Here is a 22,509-nt window from a genome sequence, read left to right on the forward strand (position 1 = left end):
CCTCCTTTTCTTCTCTGGGCCCATTAAAGTTGTGCTGCATCCAAGCTTTGGCCTCAGAGTCCTCTTTCCTTCTGTGGTGACCCCTGCAGATTGCTATGGGGAAAAAGCTGGTCTTGGAGAGGGTTCTGTTGGCTGCAAAAGAGAATCCTTCTTTCTGCCAGAGGGAGAGATGGCAAGATTCACTGCACTGCTTTGTGCTCTTTGTTGGAGCTGAGCAAGACATTCCTGGCTACTCCAGAGCCAACGGGCATCACTCTTTTAGTCTTGCTGCATCTCTTCCCACATGAGCCTTCAGCACTGAACCTTGGAGCCAAACTTGTGCTGACCTTGTCTGCAGAGCTCATGTCTGCAGCTAGGTAATAAATGAGCCTAGCGATCCCTGTGGCTCTTGTGTAACATCTCCTCCAGCTCTGGATGGATACTTGCTGGGGGAAGATCTTCCAATAGAGGAAGTCTCCAGAAGTGGTTGGAACAGGATGGAGATTCAAGAATTCCTGTAGAAATCCACAGTCTCATCTCCTTTTTCTCTTACCCATCTAGCATCCTGTTGTGGAACGCAGTTTCACGAGAAATTCATGGGGAGAACACGTGAGGCTGGCTTGCAGAGACCAAGTGATTTATTGCTGAAATGTGAAGATCCCCTTCCCGAGAACCGAGTTACCCACGTGAATTATTTGATGAGGCTAGAGTAACATTTCAGAAAAATGGTAAATAAAAGAGAGTCTATGATTCTTTAAAGAGTTCTTTGAGTCTTTGGAGTTGTTCAGTCTTGATTTTTAAGAGTTCATCAGTCTACTCACAGTCAGCAGCTTAGCAGGGTTTTGGCGCACCACTAGGGCGTTGTCCCTTTTCTCCAGCCAGGATCGGGCCCAAGCAGGCCCTCGGCCTCTGAGGATTGGGTGTCAGCAGTCTTTCGCCGGGCTGAGGCCGAAGCAGGCGAGCGTGCTGGAGTAGGCCGAACGGTCGGAACGGGCCGCGGGCAGGCAGCTGGCTTGGTAGCTGGTAGGTTGGTGGCCCGCAAGGTACAGTAGCAGCAGCGCACACCGATCCAAGCAGACACACCATTTATAATGTCCAAAAGAGCTGTGCTCACCAGTTCTGACAGTTTTTACGATATTTTTACAGATTGGTACAAAGTTATCATTAACCTGTATAATTGGACAGTTCTTACCAAAACAACCTGTAGGACCACCCAAAGCTCGGCCCATCAGCAGGTGGTCAGTGTGCATGAGAACCAAGGCCGAAAACTGGAAAACAAGGCCAATGTTTACCTTTTATCTTCCCTAGGGAGGAAACTTCTCATGGGACTAGAAGATTGTTTTGGTTTTACGATGCTTCTGGCTTAAAATGTGAGACACTGCAACTTACATGACATGGGGACCTTTCAGGGGCTTTGCCACCCTCCAGGACACATCCGTGGCCAGCACTCATGGACACTTGCAGATAAGAGACGATCCTCATACAGTCCTTGAGCACCGGGCAAGGCCTAGATGCTCTCCTTCTTGGTATATCAGGGGCCAAGAGTTCATGTGAAGGCAGAATGGTGACCTCCTGGAGCACTGGAGACTGACTTCTGCAGAGGAAAAGGTGAAATCTGGGCAAATTCTAAATTCTGTCTCGACACTCGCTTGTGACAGTTTTCATCTGCTTCCTGGCCACTAAATTGTAAAGTGGGATGATGAAGGTCTTGAGGCAGTGGCACCATCTTCCCTTTTGTCAGGGCCCGCGTAAGCCCAGCTCTGCAGGCCCTAAGGGCCACAAGAACATTTGCTTCCTGAACATCACACCAGCATATCCACACGTTCTGGTCATCCTCTCATAATTTAGAGATGGAGGGTGACTGGGCAGGTGACAGCAGAGCACACATCATCCCCACAGCAACTTGGACTCTGCACAGCCCCAGTGCTTCTCTTCCTAATCATGGCTTGCTCCAGGATCCCACCTCCCCTGAGCCTGTGCAAGCAACCTGTGGCTTCACTCTTAATGCCAGTGTTTAGGAGTGATTTGCAGTGAGACTTGAGCATTTCTTCTGGGATGTTGACCTTTTGAAATTTCTGAACCCTGGCATGTGTTGCGTGTCCATGGTCTGCTTGGTGCATAAAATAATGTAAGCGGCACACAGTGCTCCATGAGCCTGTTGCAGGGACTTAGGAATGCCTTTCAGTGATACTTCACAATTTCTTTGACCTCCATTCTCAGAGCTGGTAATGACTTCCAGACTTGTCACCTGTAAGAAACCATCTCCTAGGTCCAGAAGAGAAAGCTCTGAAGGCATCACTGAGCTTGAATAAAGCCTGAGGCATGTAGAGAGTCCCATGGATCAGGGGATACTCCCCTCACTCTCCTCCTGTCTGCTCTTCTGGGCACTGTCAATACTCACCACCCTGGGAGTGGGCACCTTCTTCCTGTGCCCAGAGGCCAAGGCCTCACTTCTTCCTTTTGGAGACCTGAAAGCAGTGGCACTGGGTGATTCATCAGTGTTAGGGCATCTCCGTCTCTTCACCCTGCATAGGACACCAGAGGCTTGTTTCAGGGGGAACCTGTCCTCCAACAAACCTCACATCCACAGCGACACAATGGAGGGCAGATCCGTGCCATCAGGGCAGGGTACTTTTCCCCACACTAAGCTCTGCTGACTAAAGTGCGAGGTTGGGTGGAAGGAAGGTGCAGTCCCTGAGTGTAGACTCGAGGACACAGGAGTCATGCCAGATAAGAGGGAATTGAAAGTGGGATGGAATATTCTCATACTGGCTCCTTGGGACCCTCAACCTGCGGGAGGTGTCCTGGTACCAGCACACATGGTCCAGGCACTAGATGCTGTTCTCTGGAGTCTCTGGGCAGTGGGAAAACCGAGAATTGTGGCACAAAGCAGATTCCCTCTGGGGACAGCCTGGCAGGAGGCAGCAGGCAGCAATTTTGCACAGTGGAATTTACACTCAGCGGAGGTGCACACTAAGATCAACACTCCTCTTTGTGTGTGAGAGTCAGAAAACCACCTTCCAGCCCCCAGGGAAGAGCTTCTGGGACTGACTCAGCAGGGGAGGTGAAGAAAGCAAAGAAGAAAAAATATTTGTTCTTCTCTTGCCTGAAGCACCCCCTCTCTGTTTTTTCCTACTCTGTCAGTGGGTCATTTTGGTCCCATTTAACACCTTCATAGAGGACACCCTGGCGGGGGATCCGATCCTGCAAACAGCCATGTAGAAGAATCATCCTCTGAGCTCTCTGCAGACACAACATGCATCCAGCTTTCCAGATGCAAGTGCAGACTAGGCAGCACTGAAGCTATGATCATGTTAACTGAGCAGGTCAGTGCAGGCTTTTTGTCTGTACTTCTCTGACCATCCACAGTCCCATCCCTCACAAGCAAAGGACATCTCTGTTCTTCAGGTGCCTTTTTGCCTCCCTGGGTTTCTCCCTCTTCCGTCTCTCTTTATGACACACCCCAGTTTGGTTACAAAAACTAAGCTCTGTCTGTCACTCCAGAAGACATCACTGCTAACGAACATTTCTACTCCTTCAGAAAGAACTCAGCTAAAACTTCTTTGCAGGCACCATGCCTGCTTTTGTTAGCATCCAACACAGCTGCTCTCCAACATCATCTTCTTGCTCCAACAGATGGACAGTGCATGACTCTACACTGAGGGACAAGCTCCTTCCTAGGACTGGAGTGGACAGCTGCATTCTGTCAGGAGACTGAGGCACAGAGATTCCATCAAGCAATGAATTGTTATTCTCTGAGATAGTTGAAAAACATGAAAAGCCGAGGAATAGCTTAGGGCATGGGTGGGAATACAGTTGAAGAGAACATCTTACCCACTCTCAGGACTGAGGAGTCTGTTCACATGCTGAGGTTTGGCTGACGCCCAGGTGCACAGTTCAGAAGGATTTTTCTTCCTCAGGCCACTTTGGCTGGGAGATAAACCCACAAGAGTAGTCCTGTCTCACGAAAAGGGGTCCCTTCACAACAGTGTGCTTCAGAGAAGGCTGCAGAGAGAAGGGCAGCACAAAGCAGTCAGACGCAGCTTTTCTGTACTCATTCCCATGGCACAGTTAGTTTCAGCTTAGCGGGTTTGACAGAGTCTGGTATGGTTCATGTGGCATCCTTCAATAATTCCCCCTCAGCTCCTGGCACAGTTTCATTGGACTATTTTGCTCTTTCCCCAAGCCTGAATTCAGGCAAAAAAGTCACACCAGTGCATGCTGTGAATGACATCTGTCTTTGTTGCAGAGGGTGGGAGGACAGACTCAACCTCAGCACAACTTCATCAGACCATTTCTAGAGAAGCTGAGGTCAGACCTATGCACAAACAGTGTGGAGAAGGGAAACACTCCACAGGGAACATACACACAGCCACTCTTTCTGTGTGAAGCTGTATGCTTTGGGTACCAATGTGGGCCCAGCAGAGAGACAGGTGATGCTGTTGTGCAGATTGGCATCCCACACATAGAGGAGCACCTGGAAGCTCTCTACACACAGCCCCGAGGATAGCCTCCATGAGTCTACTCAAGGATTTATCCATCCACAGTGGCATCTGAGCGGCCTGAGTCAGCAGCTGTTCCTGCTCCAGTCCTTGCCGTGCTGAATGACGTCTCACTAAATCTGCAAGTCCCACCAAGTTGCTAGAAAAAAATAGGACTGTGTCTTCCCTTCCCTTTTGCACGTTGCCCAGAGTTCCTGGAAATACTGAGTTGGTTCCTGTCTTCTCCTTCGTCTGCTAGCTTAAGTCATCCTCCAAAACACACTGTGGAAAGTGAAGAAAACCTCTTTGACTTGCTCCAGACAGATCTGCTTCTATCTCCACACTGCTGACCCAGGGAGGCTCTTTAGAGAGATGACAGACTGGTGCTCAGCCCAAGAAAAGGAATCAAGTTGCAATCTTTCCTGTGCCACAGGCTGCCTAAGGCCTGGGCTGGGTTTTTCAGCACTTGCAGATCTTTGCCTGAGCAGCATGGCAGCATCTGGGCTTTTCACAGCCCCCTAAGTCAGAAGGTGTTTGAGCCACCCTCTCAAGCAGGTGTATCTGCAGTAGAACCACTGCCTCCAAATTCCAGGTCACCTTGTCAAAGAGTTATTGGGCACCTGAAAATTTATGTAGTAGGCAAAGGAACATGCTGTCCACTGTCAGGCAACAGAAAGGTGCTGGGAGGTTACAGTATCTTATGTATCATGACAATCTTAAACCATATCATTCCCCATCAAGATGGGCCTCCATGATGATTTTGTCTGCTTAGGCATGAGGTCTGCATCCTCAGAGTGGAGAAGGCCCACTTCAAGCCCACTTGTATCCACTCTGTCTATAGATACTGACTAGATGGAAGTAGGGCCAGGCACAGGCAACATCTCCTCAGGGACTGGTGGGACCCAGGACTCTCATCCCAAAGGCCTCTTTATAGCTTTCAAGCTCAGATCATCAACACTGTAACTCTGCTTTGTACATTTCATTCTTGAGGTACAAAGTTACTTTCTTTTGAGCCCCAAAATGTACTTCTACAAGTGTCTGGATCAAGTACTCATTCAATCTCCAGGACCTTACTTCAACAGCAAAGGTTCAGTGTTTGCGGTTAAGGATGATATGTACAACAAGCTCTCTGTCTCAAAACCAGTCACAACAAGGAATACTTGAAGAGACTGGTAACCTCGAGTTCCCTTTCACATGGTGAGGTAGAACTTTAGCTAACTTCTTGAGATTAAGCTCTAGCATAAGAGGAGACTATGAAATTGGAGGATTGTGTATCTGAGCATGTTTACAAAGCAGTCAAACAAGACTAGCAACGTGCCAAGTGAGTGGTTTTCTAACACTGCTGTTTCCTTGGTTATCACAGAATCACAGGATGTTAGGGATTGAAAGGGACCTCGAAAGCTCATCCAGCCCAACGGCCCTGCCAGAGCAGGATCACCTAGAGTAAGTCACACATCAATGCATCCAGGTGGTTTTGAACGGCTCCAGAGAAGGAGACTCCACAACCACTCTGGGCAGCCTGCTGTTTTGTCATCCTCGCAGTGAAAAGGTTTTTCCTTATAGTCACATGGAACCTCCTCTGCCCCGGCCTGCACCATTGCCCCTTGTCCTATCACTACGCATCACTGAGAAGAGCCTGGCTCCATCCTGGCTCCATCCGTCTGACACTGCCCTTCACAACACATGGGTGCGAGTGGCAGGAGAGGTCTTAGGTGTGGTGGGCAATCCCTACAGCTGTGTCGGGGAGGGGTGACCTCTTGGGTCTGCAGAGCTTTGGTGGGCCTGATGCTGATGCTGGAGACGACACCACAGCATCCTCATGTTGGCAGCATCCTCAGCTGTAGTGAAGTGCCCATCAGCTCTGGGGGCTTTGACCTCTCCTGCATTACCAACCGCTACTGCTGCAGACCCCTACTTACCTCTACGTCTCATGCCAAGCACCATTCCTTACGTCAGTGTGAACCTGTTGATAGGTGCAGCACAGTAGCAGTCCCCCTGTTACGACCTACACATGCCTCCATGAGGGGCACACAAGCACAGACACACATCTGCTCATGCAGGCCTGCATGCAACCATGCAACAAGCCTTGGGCAGCTGGACGAGGAACACGAGAGCGGTGCCCATTTCCTGGCCACAAGCAAGCCCTCAGGCATGACCCAGACACACATCACCTGCCTGCATGCAATGCCACCAGCGCTGCAGCTGAGTCTTCTGCCTACAGTGACGCGCGTCTGCCCTGCACAGCCCTGGGGGTCCCACCTGAGCACTGAGAGCAGACTTGCTAATGGAAAGAATGTGGCAGAAGGCAGGAAATGAAGCAGCAGCAGAGCAGGAAAGCAGGACACAGCCTGCCCCATCAGCTGGGACGGTTTGCATTTGTCATGAGCTGCTCAGAGAATTCCTCCTTCCACAGAGCTGCCTCTGCGCCTGAGGCACTGCAGCACTGCTATAAAAGGCAGCCCAGCTCTCTGCGCTCTCATCCGTTCTCTCGCCTCTTTCTCCTCGACAACCAGGTGAGTCTGAAGCCTGTGCCGCTCCTCCTCCAACATCAGGTCTCTCCTTGATGGAATCTCATCTGATGGGGGCTCTGCTAGCAGTGGGCTGGGAGCTGCTTGTCCTGGGAGCAAGGAAGGGAGGGAAGGTCCTCATCAGAGAGAGGCTGGGATGTCTCTGAGGTGTCTCATGGGCTCTGAGGAGAGCAGGTTATGCTGGTGCAGGAGGGAACCTGTCTCCGCTGTGCTTGGCGCAGCGCTGCTTGCGAGGGTTCCCCATGCTGAGCTTCCATGGCCCTCTCTCACAGGTGCGCCTTCAGACCCAAAACCATGTCCTGCCCTGAGAAGTGCCAAAGCTGCAGGCCCTGTGAGCCCTGCTGCCAGCCCTGTGGCCCAACCCCACTGGCCAGCAGCTGCAATGAGCCCTGCTGCAGGCAGTGCCAGAGCTCCACCGTTGTCATCCAGCCCTCCCCTGTGGTGGTGACCCTGCCCGGACCCATCCTCAGCTCCTTCCCACAGAACACTGCCATAGGCTCCTCCACCTCTGCTGCTGTTGGCAGCATCCTCAGCTGTGATGGAGTGCCCATCAGCTCCGGGGGCTTTGACCTCTCCTGCATTACCAACCGCTACTGCTGCAGGCCCTGCTAGAGCGGCTGGCAAAAGCTTCCAACACCTCAGACCATGACGCTGGACCATTGGATTGAGCTTTGGACCACTGTGTTTGGATTTCTTCTCCATCCCTGACTCCTCCTGCAAAGGCTGGCAGGCAGTGGTCAGCCTGTGCTGTCTGCAAGTGTGGCCAATGTCTACATCTGCTTCTTCCACTCTCCTCTCTCTCCCTTCACTTTGCTGTTGCTCTCTCCCAGTGCCAGCCTGCAGGGACCTGTTTGTCTCCCTTCCTCAGCAGGGCAGGCAGGGGGGCACCCTGCACCAGTCCCACCCCAACACCATCTAAGTGGCTGCCCCCGGTGCACCTCCTTTTCTTCTCTGGGCCCATTAAAGTTGTGCTGCATCCAAGCTTTGGCCTCAGAGTCCTCTTTCCTTCTGTGGTGACCCCTGCAGATTGCTATGGGGAAAAAGCTGGTCTTGGAGAGGGTTCTGTTGGCTGCAAAAGAGAATCCTTCTTTCTGCCAGAGGGAGAGATGGGAAGATTCACTGCACTGCGTTGTGCTCTTTGTTGGAGCTGAGCAAGACATTCCTGGCTACTCCAGAGCCAACGGGCATCACTCTTTTAGTCTTGCTGCATCTCTTCCCACATGAGCCTTCAGCACTGAACCTTGGAGCCAAACTTGTGCTGACCTTGTCTGCAGAGCTCATGTCTGCAGCTAGGTAATAAATGAGCCTAGCGATCCCTGTGGCTCTTGTGTAACATCTCCTCCAGCTCTGGATGGATACTTGCTGGGGGAAGATCTTCCAATAGAGGAAGTCTCCAGAAGTGGTTGGAACAGGATGGAGATTCAAGAATTCCTGTAGAAATCCACAGTCTCATCTCCTTTTTCTCTTACCCATCTAGCATCCTGTTGTGGAACGCAGTTTCACGAGAAATTCATGGGGAGAACACGTGAGGCTGGCTTGCAGAGACCAAGTGATTTATTGCTGAAATGTGAAGATCCCCTTCCCGAGAACCGAGTTACCCACGTGAATTATTTGATGAGGCTAGAGTAACATTTCAGAAAAATGGTAAATAAAAGAGAGTCTATGATTCTTTAAAGAGTTCTTTGAGTCTTTGGAGTTGTTCAGTCTTGATTTTTAAGAGTTCATCAGTCTACTCACAGTCAGCAGCTTAGCAGGGTTTTGGCGCACCACTAGGGCGTTGTCCCTTTTCTCCAGCCAGGATCGGGCCCAAGCAGGCCCTCGGCCTCTGAGGATTGGGTGTCAGCAGTCTTTCGCCGGGCTGAGGCCGAAGCAGGCGAGCGTGCTGGAGTAGGCCGAACGGTCGGAACGGGCCGCGGGCAGGCAGCTGGCTTGGTAGCTGGTAGGTTGGTGGCCCGCAAGGTACAGTAGCAGCAGCGCACACCGATCCAAGCAGACACACCATTTATAATGTCCAAAAGAGCTGTGCTCACCAGTTCTGACAGTTTTTACGATATTTTTACAGATTGGTACAAAGTTATCATTAACCTGTATAATTGGACAGTTCTTACCAAAACAACCTGTAGGACCACCCAAAGCTCGGCCCATCAGCAGGTGGTCAGTGTGCATGAGAACCAAGGCCGAAAACTGGAAAACAAGGCCAATGTTTACCTTTTATCTTCCCTAGGGAGGAAACTTCTCATGGGACTAGAAGATTGTTTTGGTTTTACGATGCTTCTGGCTTAAAATGTGAGACACTGCAACTTACATGACATGGGGACCTTTCAGGGGCTTTGCCACCCTCCAGGACACATCCGTGGCCAGCACTCATGGACACTTGCAGATAAGAGACGATCCTCATACAGTCCTTGAGCACCGGGCAAGGCCTAGATGCTCTCCTTCTTGGTATATCAGGGGCCAAGAGTTCATGTGAAGGCAGAATGGTGACCTCCTGGAGCACTGGAGACTGACTTCTGCAGAGGAAAAGGTGAAATCTGGGCAAATTCTAAATTCTGTCTCGACACTCGCTTGTGACAGTTTTCATCTGCTTCCTGGCCACTAAATTGTAAAGTGGGATGATGAAGGTCTTGAGGCAGTGGCACCATCTTCCCTTTTGTCAGGGCCCGCGTAAGCCCAGCTCTGCAGGCCCTAAGGGCCACAAGAACATTTGCTTCCTGAACATCACACCAGCATATCCACACGTTCTGGTCATCCTCTCATAATTTAGAGATGGAGGGTGACTGGGCAGGTGACAGCAGAGCACACATCATCCCCACAGCAACTTGGACTCTGCACAGCCCCAGTGCTTCTCTTCCTAATCATGGCTTGCTCCAGGATCCCACCTCCCCTGAGCCTGTGCAAGCAACCTGTGGCTTCACTCTTAATGCCAGTGTTTAGGAGTGATTTGCAGTGAGACTTGAGCATTTCTTCTGGGATGTTGACCTTTTGAAATTTCTGAACCCTGGCATGTGTTGCGTGTCCATGGTCTGCTTGGTGCATAAAATAATGTAAGCGGCACACAGTGCTCCATGAGCCTGTTGCAGGGACTTAGGAATGCCTTTCAGTGATACTTCACAATTTCTTTGACCTCCATTCTCAGAGCTGGTAATGACTTCCAGACTTGTCACCTGTAAGAAACCATCTCCTAGGTCCAGAAGAGAAAGCTCTGAAGGCATCACTGAGCTTGAATAAAGCCTGAGGCATGTAGAGAGTCCCATGGATCAGGGGATACTCCCCTCACTCTCCTCCTGTCTGCTCTTCTGGGCACTGTCAATACTCACCACCCTGGGAGTGGGCACCTTCTTCCTGTGCCCAGAGGCCAAGGCCTCACTTCTTCCTTTTGGAGACCTGAAAGCAGTGGCACTGGGTGATTCATCAGTGTTAGGGCATCTCCGTCTCTTCACCCTGCATAGGACACCAGAGGCTTGTTTCAGGGGGAACCTGTCCTCCAACAAACCTCACATCCACAGCGACACAATGGAGGGCAGATCCGTGCCATCAGGGCAGGGTACTTTTCCCCACACTAAGCTCTGCTGACTAAAGTGCGAGGTTGGGTGGAAGGAAGGTGCAGTCCCTGAGTGTAGACTCGAGGACACAGGAGTCATGCCAGATAAGAGGGAATTGAAAGTGGGATGGAATATTCTCATACTGGCTCCTTGGGACCCTCAACCTGCGGGAGGTGTCCTGGTACCAGCACACATGGTCCAGGCACTAGATGCTGTTCTCTGGAGTCTCTGGGCAGTGGGAAAACCGAGAATTGTGGCACAAAGCAGATTCCCTCTGGGGACAGCCTGGCAGGAGGCAGCAGGCAGCAATTTTGCACAGTGGAATTTACACTCAGCGGAGGTGCACACTAAGATCAACACTCCTCTTTGTGTGTGAGAGTCAGAAAACCACCTTCCAGCCCCCAGGGAAGAGCTTCTGGGACTGACTCAGCAGGGGAGGTGAAGAAAGCAAAGAAGAAAAAATATTTGTTCTTCTCTTGCCTGAAGCACCCCCTCTCTGTTTTTTCCTACTCTGTCAGTGGGTCATTTTGGTCCCATTTAACACCTTCATAGAGGACACCCTGGCGGGGGATCTGATCCTGCAAACAGCCATGTAGAAGAATCATCCTCTGAGCTCTCTGCAGACACAACATGCATCCAGCTTTCCAGATGCAAGTGCAGACTAGGCAGCACTGAAGCTATGATCATGTTAACTGAGCAGGTCAGTGCAGGCTTTTTGTCTGTACTTCTCTGACCATCCACAGTCCCATCCCTCACAAGCAAAGGACATCTCTGTTCTTCAGGTGCCTTTTTGCCTCCCTGGGTTTCTCCCTCTTCCGTCTCTCTTTATGACACACCCCAGTTTGGTTACAAAAACTAAGCTCTGTCTGTCACTCCAGAAGACATCACTGCTAACGAACATTTCTACTCCTTCAGAAAGAACTCAGCTAAAACTTCTTTGCAGGCACCATGCCTGCTTTTGTTAGCATCCAACACAGCTGCTCTCCAACATCATCTTCTTGCTCCAACAGATGGACAGTGCATGACTCTACACTGAGGGACAAGCTCCTTCCTAGGACTGGAGTGGACAGCTGCATTCTGTCAGGAGACTGAGGCACAGAGATTCCATCAAGCAATGCAATTGTAATTCTCTGAGATAGTTGAAAAACATGAAAAGCCGAGGAATAGCTTAGGGCATGGGTGGGAATACAGTTGAAGAGAACATCTTACCCACTCTCAGGACTGAGGAGTCTGTTCACATGCTGAGGTTTGGCTGACGCCCAGGTGCACAGTTCAGAAGGATTTTTCTTCCTCAGGCCACTTTGGCTGGGAGATAAACCCACAAGAGTAGTCCTGTCTCACGAAAAGGGGTCCCTTCACAACAGTGTGCTTCAGAGAAGGCTGCAGAGAGAAGGGCAGCACAAAGCAGTCAGACGCAGCTTTTCTGTACTCATTCCCATGGCACAGTTAGTTTCAGCTTAGCGGGTTTGACAGAGTCTGGTATGGTTCATGTGGCATCCTTCAATAATTCCCCCTCAGCTCCTGGCACAGTTTCATTGGACTATTTTGCTCTTTCCCCAAGCCTGAATTCAGGCAAAAAAGTCACACCAGTGCATGCTGTGAATGACATCTGTCTTTGTTGCAGAGGGTGGGAGGACAGACTCAACCTCAGCACAACTTCATCAGACCATTTCTAGAGAAGCTGAGGTCAGACCTATGCACAAACAGTGTGGAGAAGGGAAACACTCCACAGGGAACATACACACAGCCACTCTTTCTGTGTGAAGCTGTATGCTTTGGGTACCAATGTGGGCCCAGCAGAGAGACAGGTGATGCTGTTGTGCAGATTGGCATCCCACACATAGAGGAGCACCTGGAAGCTCTCTACACACAGCCCCGAGGATAGCCTCCATGAGTCTACTCAAGGATTTATCCATCCACAGTGGCATCTGAGCGGCCTGAGTCAGCAGCTGTTCCTGCTCCAGTCCTTGCCATGCTGAATGACGTCTCACTAAATCTGCAAGTCCCACCAAGTTGCTAGAAAAAAATAGGACTGTGTCTTCCCTTCCCTTTTGCACGTTGCCCAGAGTTCCTGGAAATACTGAGTTGGTTCCTGTCTTCTCCTTCGTCTGCTAGCTTAAGTCATCCTCCAAAACACACTGTGGAAAGTGAAGAAAACCTCTTTGACTTGCTCCAGACAGATCTGCTTCTATCTCCACACTGCTGACCCAGGGAGGCTCTTTAGAGAGATGACAGACTGGTGCTCAGCCCAAGAAAAGGAATCAAGTTGCAATCTTTCCTGTGCCACAGGCTGCCTAAGGCCTGGGCTGGGTTTTTCAGCACTTGCAGATCTTTGCCTGAGCAGCATGGCAGCATCTGGGCTTTTCACAGCCCTCTAAGTCAGAAGGTGTTTGAGCCACCCTCTCAAGCAGGTGTATCTGCAGTAGAACCACTGCCTCCAAATTCCAGGTCACCTTGTCAAAGAGTTATTGGGCACCTGAAAATTTATGTAGTAGGCAAAGGAACATGCTGTCCACTGTCAGGCAACAGAAAGGTGCTGGGAGGTTACAGTATCTTATGTATCATGACAATCTTAAACCATATCATTCCCCATCAAGATGGGCCTCCATGATGATTTTGTCTGCTTAGGCATGAGGTCTGCATCCTCAGAGTGGAGAAGGCCCACTTCAAGCCCACTTGTATCCACTCTGTCTATAGATACTGACTAGATGGAAGTAGGGCCAGGCACAGGCAACATCTCCTCAGGGACTGGTGGGACCCAGGACTCTCATCCCAAAGGCCTCTTTATAGCTTTCAAGCTCAGATCATCAACACTGTAACTCTGCTTTGTACATTTCATTCTTGAGGTACAAAGTTACTTTCTTTTGAGCCCCAAAATGTACTTCTACAAGTGTCTGGATCAAGTACTCATTCAATCTCCAGGACCTTACTTCAACAGCAAAGGTTCAGTGTTTGCGGTTAAGGATGATATGTACAACAAGCTCTCTGTCTCAAAACCAGTCACAACAAGGAATACTTGAAGAGACTGGTAACCTCGAGTTCCCTTTCACATGGTGAGGTAGAACTTTAGCTAACTTCTTGAGATTAAGCTCTAGCATAAGAGGAGACTATGAAATTGGAGGATTGTGTATCTGAGCATGTTTACAAAGCAGTCAAACAAGACTAGCAACGTGCCAAGTGAGTGGTTTTCTAACACTGCTGTTTCCTTGGTTATCACAGAATCACAGGATGTTAGGGATTGAAAGGGACCTCGAAAGCTCATCCAGCCCAACGGCCCTGCCAGAGCAGGATCACCTAGAGTAAGTCACACATCAATGCATCCAGGTGGTTTTGAACGGCTCCAGAGAAGGAGACTCCACAACCACTCTGGGCAGCCTGCTGTTTTGTCATCCTCGCAGTGAAAAGGTTTTTCCTTATAGTCACATGGAACCTCCTCTGCCCCGGCCTGCACCATTGCCCCTTGTCCTATCACTACGCATCACTGAGAAGAGCCTGGCTCCATCCTGGCTCCATCCGTCTGACACTGCCCTTCACAACACATGGGTGCGAGTGGCAGGAGAGGTCTTAGGTGTGGTGGGCAATCCCTACAGCTGTGTCGGGGAGGGGTGACCTCTTGGGTCTGCAGAGCTTTGGTGGGCCTGATGCTGATGCTGGAGACGACACCACAGCATCCTCATGTTGGCAGCATCCTCAGCTGTAGTGAAGTGCCCATCAGCTCTGGGGGCTTTGACCTCTCCTGCATTACCAACCGCTACTGCTGCAGACCCCTACTTACCTCTACGTCTCATGCCAAGCACCATTCCTTACGTCAGTGTGAACCTGTTGATAGGTGCAGCACAGTAGCAGTCCCCCTGTTACGACCTACACATGCCTCCATGAGGGGCACACAAGCACAGACACACATCTGCTCATGCAGGCCTGCATGCAACCATGCAACAAGCCTTGGGCAGCTGGACGAGGAACACGAGAGCGGTGCCCATTTCCTGGCCACAAGCAAGCCCTCAGGCATGACCCAGACACACATCACCTGCCTGCATGCAATGCCACCAGCGCTGCAGCTGAGTCTTCTGCCTACAGTGACGCGCGTCTGCCCTGCACAGCCCTGGGGGTCCCACCTGAGCACTGAGAGCAGACTTGCTAATGGAAAGAATGTGGCAGAAGGCAGGAAATGAAGCAGCAGCAGAGCAGGAAAGCAGGACACAGCCTGCCCCATCAGCTGGGACGGTTTGCATTTGTCATGAGCTGCTCAGAGAATTCCTCCTTCCACAGAGCTGCCTCTGCGCCTGAGGCACTGCAGCACTGCTATAAAAGGCAGCCCAGCTCTCTGCGCTCTCATCCGTTCTCTCGCCTCTTTCTCCTCGACAACCAGGTGAGTCTGAAGCCTGTGCCGCTCCTCCTCCAACATCAGGTCTCTCCTTGATGGAATCTCATCTGATGGGGGCTCTGCTAGCAGTGGGCTGGGAGCTGCTTGTCCTGGGAGCAAGGAAGGGAGGGAAGGTCCTCATCAGAGAGAGGCTGGGATGTCTCTGAGGTGTCTCATGGGCTCTGAGGAGAGCAGGTTATGCTGGTGCAGGAGGGAACCTGTCTCCGCTGTGCTTGGCGCAGCGCTGCTTGCGAGGGTTCCCCATGCTGAGCTTCCATGGCCCTCTCTCACAGGTGCGCCTTCAGACCCAAAACCATGTCCTGCCCTGAGAAGTGCCAAAGCTGCAGGCCCTGTGAGCCCTGCTGCCAGCCCTGTGGCCCAACCCCACTGGCCAGCAGCTGCAATGAGCCCTGCTGCAGGCAGTGCCAGAGCTCCACCGTTGTCATCCAGCCCTCCCCTGTGGTGGTGACCCTGCCCGGACCCATCCTCAGCTCCTTCCCACAGAACACTGCCATAGGCTCCTCCACCTCTGCTGCTGTTGGCAGCATCCTCAGCTGTGATGGAGTGCCCATCAGCTCCGGGGGCTTTGACCTCTCCTGCATTACCAACCGCTACTGCTGCAGGCCCTGCTAGAGCTGCTGGCAAAGCCGTGGCAAGAGCTTCCAATACCTCAGACCATGACGCTGGACCATTGGATTGAGCTTTGGACCACTGTGTTTGGATTTCTTCTCCATCCCTGACTCCTCCTGCAAAGGCTGGCAGGCAGTGGTCAGCCTGTGCTGTCTGCAAGTGTGGCCAATGTCTACATCTGCTTCTTCCACTCTCCTCTCTCTCCCTTCACTTTGCTGTTGCTCTCTCCCAGTGCCAGCCTGCAGGGACCTGTTTGTCTCCCTTCCTCAGCAGGGCAGGCAGGGGGGCACCCTGCACCAGTCCCACCCCAACACCATCTAAGTGGCTGCCCCCGGTGCACCTCCTTTTCTTCTCTGGGCCCATTAAAGTTGTGCTGCATCCAAGCTTTGGCCTCTGAGTCCTCCTTCTTTCTCTGGTGTCCCTTCCATTGTGCTCAGAGGAAAAGCTGGTCTTGGAGAGGGTTCTGTTGGGTGCAAAGGAGGATCCTTTTTTGTTTGCAGAGTTAGAAAAGGTAGGATTCAGTGCACTGTGTTGCCCTTGTGTTCTTTGTTGGAGCTGAGCAAGACATTCCTGGCTACTCCAGAGACAATGGCCATCAGTCTTGCAGCCTTGTTAACCACTCTTCCCAGATGAGCCGTGAGCATTGGTCCTTGGAGCATGTTGTTTGGATGGGGAATCTAACTACTGCTGCTCTTGGTTGCTGAGGTAATGACTGCAGCTGGTCAATGGATGAGGTCAGCATTCCCTGTGGCTGTTGCAGAATGGATCTCCTCTAACTCTGGGTGAATGTCTACTGAGTGGGGAAGTTCAAATCGATGATGTCTCTAAAGCATGTTTGCAGTGGGGATGCTGAGGCAATAGTTGCGCAGTCACATCTCCCTCTTCACTTCCCTTCCGTTTACCCCATCAGAGTTCATGGGCAGCACCACATGCACAGAGCAGATGAAAGAGCAACCTCGTACTGTCCTTGAGTCAGAGCCCAGATGCTCTCCATAGGTCATTCACCAGTGAGACTTGTATCCGGTACAAAATACAGTTTCCAGTGCCTTTGAACCCCACAGCTCCATGGGCCACTCGAGCTGCAGAAGAGCACCAAGTACCCAAAGGTCCATGGCTGCTCTGTGACACTTTGTCTTCCCCAAGACTGAGGCAGCAGTTCTGGGCCTCTCAAGCTGCTCCATCATCAGATACCAGCTCTCCTCTCAAATGTCTTTTTGCAAGAGCAGCTACTTAACATTTTGCCTAAGGAATCTTCTAATTATTAAACCAAATTTCATCTGCAGACTGCAAAGAGTCACCTCCATGGTCACCCACTTTGAGCCTGCTCTGAATGTGCAATCCAAAAACCAATCATTTTGAATTTAAGGCTGCCCTAAAAATAGGAAAGTCTGATGCAGTTCTCTCTAGTTCAGCTAGCCCTAACCTGCTGCTCTTGACAGGTTAAAGAAGATAATGAGAAGATTTTCTGAAACTGGTCTTTGGGGCTCTGAGCCCTGCTGCTCTCCCTTGTGGGATTTCATTCTTTCCAATGTCTGCAATCTCCCACACCTCATGAAGCTGTTGCATCTCATCTGCTTTACCTCCTTATGCAGTCTTGGGATGATGAGTCGTTCACATGCTGAGGTTTGGCTGCTGCCCAGATGTACAGCTCTGAAGGGATTTTGCTTCCTCAGGCCATTTTGGCTCGAAGATTAAACCCACAGGAGCAGTAATGTCTCACAAGAGGGGGTCCGTTCTGCAACAGTGTGCTTCCGAGGAAAGGCAAATCTGTCAGCCAATGAATCAAGGTCAGAATGAGGTCTCACAACAATAACAAAGGTTTAGTCATCACCAGATAGCTTCATTGATCTGAGTAAACACAGTCCACTCTCACAAGACCCCCTCTTTCCCTACAGAGATGGAAGGGAAGGTAATACAAAGAGCCCCTCTGCATTGAGATAAAGAGTGGAGTTAGCTGAAGAGTTTTACTAGAAGTGATACAATGCACAATTAGCTTAAGCTGTTTGCAGGAAAGTGTAGCAAAATGGAGAGGCAGCAGCAGAAGCCATCAACAAAACTCTTTCCCCTCACCCAAGCACACACAGCCAGCCTGGTGGAAAACAACATTCCCAAATAAAAGGGCTCTGGAAGCGGAAATCGTAACAGGAAGCCTCTTCATGTTACAAGCTGAACTTCAAGCCCTATAGTATCATAGAATCAAGCAGGTTGGAAGAGACCTCCAAGATCATCCAGTCCAACCTATCCCCCAGCCCTATCCAGTCAACTAGACCATGGCACCAGATGCCTCATCCAGGCTTTTCTTTCTAGTACTTTGCTCTGCAGCATTTGCATTTTGAAGCTGGCATGACAGCATCATGGTACTGAATATCAGCAGCAGATTCATCTCAACCATGACATTCTTCACCTCTTGTTCTATTACATCTGCATCGTGCCCAGCACCAATTAACATCACACAACACACAGCATAGAGTCACTGCCCACTCTGACTCAAAATGAGATCGCTCATTTTGTACAGAGTATACAGAAGCCTTCTCTCTGCAGATGCTCTGGAGCTCCACCGTGTTCCAGTATGGTCTGGATCAGTCCGTAACCAGTCCAAATTGTGGGGCTGTATTTCCACCCCTGGGGCACCTGATTCCAGTGACTCCTTTGTGATGGTTTGGGTGTTCCCCGCCCCCCCCTCCCCCCCCCCCCCCCCTTTGGAAATCACCCAGACTAGACTCCGTCGGCTCTGGAAATATGAATGAAGCTTATATTTACAGCTAGTACAGTGTACAAGCAGATATTTACGGTATATACAGTTACAGACAGAAATATACAAGGTAAAAGGTAATACAGAAACACAACTCCCCTCCCAGAAAACTGAGTCCCTGAGAGGGGCTCTCAACCACCCCTTCGCCTTCCCCCTACCCCTCTCAACTTTACCCAGTCCCAGGGAAGAATGGAGGTTCAGCCAGGGGGTTAGGAAGCAAAGTGGATTAGCCAAAGGAAAAAAAAAAAAACAGAGGGTGAGGTTAGAGAGTAAGATGCAGCTGAGCCAGCAGCCCAAGTGAGAGTGGTTATCTGTGTTTTCATTTCTTGTTCCTATACATCTCAGCAAGCCTATTAGTGAAGTAGACAGCACCATTGTTTTCCTGTAATCTAATCCTTCTCACCAAAACATTCTAGCTAGGCTCAAACTAGCACACTCCTTCCACCCCTCCAAGGGAAAGCAAACTGTGATGTGTATTCCCATGCTTTGCTTCTAACACACTCAGCTGTTGGGGGCCCCTGTCATGCCAGAAACACAGATGGGTTTCACCTTTTGTAGTTTGATGGCATCAGAGTGCAGTGTGTCCCTATATCTACTAAAGTCTTATACTCAGGGTTCAGCTTGCCAAGCCGTCGGTTCTGTATAGGCCAATAAACCCAGCTGTCCCTCTCCTCCACCTAGTTGGACTCAGGTTCCTTCTAGTTCTGACTGGAATCACTTGCACCTTATGAAGATTCTTTGGGAATCCCTTCTGGAGGATCATCTCGTCTGCTCTTTTTGGGTGACTTTCCACTACAAACTGAGGTGTTATTCTTTGGGGGAGAATTCCTTTGTACTTCACAGATTCGTGCTGCCAGGACTGGAGTGTGTTTTCCATCCCACTTCCTCATGTCCTCCCCATGATCACTCAAGTAAAACCACAGGGTTGTATAGGGTTAACACTCCAGGGGGAGTAACCCTGAACCTGACCTGAGGGGTCTTGACCCCTCCCCAGGGCTAGGTCACACCACCAGGTGATGGTTAGCCCACTCCCCCCCACTTCCTGTCCTATAAAGGAGAGGGGCTTCCTGTTCCTCTCTCCCTCTCTCCCTCTCTCCCTCTCTCCCTCTCTCCCTCTCTCCCTCTCTCTCTTTCTCTCTTTCTCTCTCTCTCTCTCTCTCTCTCGCCACACACCACACTCTACACACCTCTGCCTGCATACCAGCATACCATGAGGCAGCCAAAGCCACCATCACACAGCTCGGGTTGTATTTATACTTTTTTGTATTTTGCTACTATCCCTTCCCTAGCCTTTGTAAACTTCCCTACCTCCAATGCCTAAGTTATTGTTAAAGTTTTTCCTTTTAACTTCCAAGTCGAGTGAGATTGATTTCTTCGGGTGTGCTTACCTCTCTCTCTCCCTATCTCTAATCCCTTCCTTTGGGAAAGAAGGGGGAAGAGGGGAGGGCACCCTACAAATTGTTATTTGGTCTATCAAATTTATTAGAGTCTCTGGGAACTTGCATTAGAACCCAAGACAAGGGTGCACCATGGTATCTCCCAGATTCTCTCCCTTGAACAGGGAAATGCCTGCTCCTAGTGGGTGAGACATGGGACCGTGTAAGTGGGGACTAGAACAGGTTCTCCTCAGTTCTCTCGACCTCCCAGGACAGTTCCTTCACAGCCATAATGCAGGCCTGTACAGAGGAAGAGAGACCTCCCTTGCCTTGCTGGGGCTTGCCACTCATTTCATCCACTGTTTGTCCCTGGCTTTCTTCCAAGGCCAGAGATAAAGACCAAGTGACCACCCCTGGCTATTCATCCTGTTCCCACGATGGCTTCATCCTTTGCCAGAGGAGGTGCTTTCCTCAAGTGTTTCTTTTTCCATAGAGGGGCAGCTGATTCTGGCACAGGCTGGTTCTCCGGTGAAGCTGCCATGTCATGTCTTTCTGTAGGCCCAGAGACCTTCTCTTGCCCCTGAGCACTCTCGACAGTGATGAGAAGGACTTGATAGGTATCTGCTGTGCCCAAACACATCACAGTGATTTCTGTTTCTCAGGAACTTTCAGGCTGACAATAGACTTCTTCCAAACCAGCTGGTCAGGATTTTGCACTTGCTCAGGGGAGAAATTCCAGAGCACCAGAGCTGACTACTGGCTCAGGCACCTGCCCATCCACTCCCACACGCTGCCACTCGATTCTCCAGCATCAGGGCATATCTTTCAGTGGTATCCTTGGGAGCGTCATGTGTTGCTCTGGACAAAACTTGGCCCAGCAACAGCACAGCAACAGCACAGCTCTAAGCCATTCCCCCTGAGGTGACAAACAGCACCAGAGGGAGCACATACAGGACTCCAGCACATCGACTGCAGCCACCCTTAGTCAGTGCTACATAATCATAGCAAATATATAACAGGTTGAGAATGTGTTTTAAACTCTTAACAAGCTTCAAGACTTAAATGAATTCTCTTGATATCTCACTCCTTGTTATCTCAAGCCTTTTGTCTCCTGCCAAAATGAATTATCTTAAGACAGGTGCTTTCAAACACCACTCTGTGTGCCAGCTATGGACTGTGCTGGTGATGTGGATTAGGAACTTCCCCCCCCCTCCCCCCCCCCCCCAGTATTTGAAGTTTACCAGACTAGCTCAGATGGCTTGGAAATAAGATGAGGCTATATTTACAGCATGGCAAAATTTACAAGTACATGTATGTAACATTTGCAATTATTTACAATTACATACAAATTAGAAAGAATACAGAAATCCAAACTCCTTCCTGGACAAAAAAACTGCTCAGAAGGGCTCAAAGCTACTTTCTTTTTTCTCCCTCTCTATCTCAGAGAGGAAAAAACCCCAAAAGCCAGCAAAGCTCATGGGTTAGTTGTTAGCTGAGACCAGAGGTGCAATATTGGAGTAGAATGGAGCTAAGAGGAAGTGATTAGAGTAGAATGAGCAAGATTGTTTACATTTTAGCTTTTTATCCCTTGCAGCAGACCAATGAATGATACGGGCCTCATCATTATTTTCTTTTCACAGCCAATGATCTAATTTCTCTCATTAAAATATTCCAATTAGCCTCAAACCAGCGCAGCTGGCTTAACACAGCCCTCTCTAACCAGCTCCCCTCTACCCCCACACAGACAGGAGGGTAAGTAACATACAGAAACCATCTGGGTTGCGATGAAGAGTTGAGCTAAAGAGTTTTACTGGAAATGATGCAAAGCACAGTTACCTTGGGCTGTTTGCAGAAACGTGCAGCAAAAAGCAGAAGCCATCAATAAAATGACTCCCCACACTGTGGTGGAGGGGCAGTAGCCCCAAAACTGAGGCATTTCTATGCCTCTACATGCCCAGGCATGTTCTTCTGCCAGGACCCACGAGGCAGCAAACAAATTGTGTAACACACACACGCCCAGCCCATGTGCCCCTGGTGTCTGCTCAGGTAATCTTCTATTGGGAGGGTCCAGGCATGTCTCTACTGCCTATTGGGGCAAGGTTTGGCTTATGGCCAGCCTAATTGGTCACTTTAGATGTCCAACGAGCCACGAATCTCGCCCCAGAGCCTATAAAGAGGGGTGCATAGCAGCACCACGTGGTCAGTCAGTCCAGTTCAGTCCGATCAGACGATCCAGACTGTTTACCAGTTCAGAGCTTAGAGCATATAGACTCAGCTCTGATCCACAGCAGCACCCTGCTGCCCTGACCCACTTGCATTGGCCTAGACACAGGATCAGGCCTTGCTCACCTGCAAGCACTGCAGAGGCTTAGACCTCATGCATTGATCTCAAGGTGCAGCCAAGCTATCTGCAAGCCCTCTGAGAAGCAGAGCATATTCATGCCTGCACCATACATATATGGGGAGCTGAGACCCCCTGCCTAAAGCCTAGAACTATCTTGATTCAGCTATGGAGTTAAATCTCCCTGCAGCACGGCATAGATATTGCTTGCCAGCTATTCTGTAATTCTGGAAAGACCCAGAGCCAGCAGACCCCTCTCCAGATGGTCTGCAAACCTGCAAACGCAGCCTGCTAGCTGCCCGACTGTGCCAGAAGCTACACGGGCAAATCCTTCTCTTGCATCGGGAAAACCTGCCAGCTGACCATCCCTGGACACGCACAGCATCCAGAAGCTGCAGCACCGAGACAGAGATCACCCCAGGAGTGAAGGTTAGAGAAAACTCAATTTACCCCAGAGACTGGGAAAGCTTTATCATCCCTTGCAAGCCGGGACAAATCCCCAGCTCCATTAAGTCCC

At 50.4% G+C, this 22,509-nt stretch overlaps 2 protein-coding genes across 2 annotated transcripts; both read left to right on the plus strand.

Moving 5' to 3' along the window:
• Positions 1 to 6,245: 6,245 nt before the first annotated feature.
• On the plus strand, positions 6,246 to 7,600 carry LOC135191812 (keratin-associated protein 5-1-like). The gene is made up of 3 exons (XM_064174412.1): positions 6,246 to 6,411; positions 6,874 to 6,973; positions 7,261 to 7,600. The coding sequence occupies exons 1-3, from the start codon at positions 6,246 to 6,248 to the stop codon at positions 7,598 to 7,600; spliced, it is 606 nt and encodes a 201-aa protein (XP_064030482.1).
• A 6,571-nt stretch (positions 7,601 to 14,171) lies between these two features.
• LOC135191813 (keratin-associated protein 5-1-like) lies at positions 14,172 to 15,526 on the plus strand. Its single transcript, XM_064174413.1, has 3 exons — positions 14,172 to 14,337; positions 14,800 to 14,899; positions 15,187 to 15,526. The coding sequence occupies exons 1-3, from the start codon at positions 14,172 to 14,174 to the stop codon at positions 15,524 to 15,526; spliced, it is 606 nt and encodes a 201-aa protein (XP_064030483.1).
• Positions 15,527 to 22,509: the final 6,983 nt, after the last annotated feature.

The sequence above is a fragment of the Pogoniulus pusillus genome, chromosome 40 (genome assembly GCF_015220805.1).
Source record: "Pogoniulus pusillus isolate bPogPus1 chromosome 40, bPogPus1.pri, whole genome shotgun sequence".
NCBI classification, from domain to species: domain Eukaryota; kingdom Metazoa; phylum Chordata; class Aves; order Piciformes; family Lybiidae; genus Pogoniulus; species Pogoniulus pusillus.

Bases quoted from the DNA above. Each gene is read 5' to 3' on its own strand.
- LOC135191812 (XM_064174412.1), top strand. From the start codon at position 6,246: ATGCTGATGCTGGAGACGACACCACAGCATCCTCATGTTGGCAGCATC. The intron at 6,412-6,873 runs GTCAGTGTGAAC...CTCCTTCCACAG, and splicing joins TGCCAAGCACCATTCCTTAC to AGCTGCCTCTGCGCCTGAGG. The intron at 6,974-7,260 runs GTGAGTCTGAAG...CCTCTCTCACAG, and splicing joins TCTTTCTCCTCGACAACCAG to GTGCGCCTTCAGACCCAAAA.
- LOC135191813 (XM_064174413.1), top strand. From the start codon at position 14,172: ATGCTGATGCTGGAGACGACACCACAGCATCCTCATGTTGGCAGCATC. The intron at 14,338-14,799 runs GTCAGTGTGAAC...CTCCTTCCACAG, and splicing joins TGCCAAGCACCATTCCTTAC to AGCTGCCTCTGCGCCTGAGG. The intron at 14,900-15,186 runs GTGAGTCTGAAG...CCTCTCTCACAG, and splicing joins TCTTTCTCCTCGACAACCAG to GTGCGCCTTCAGACCCAAAA.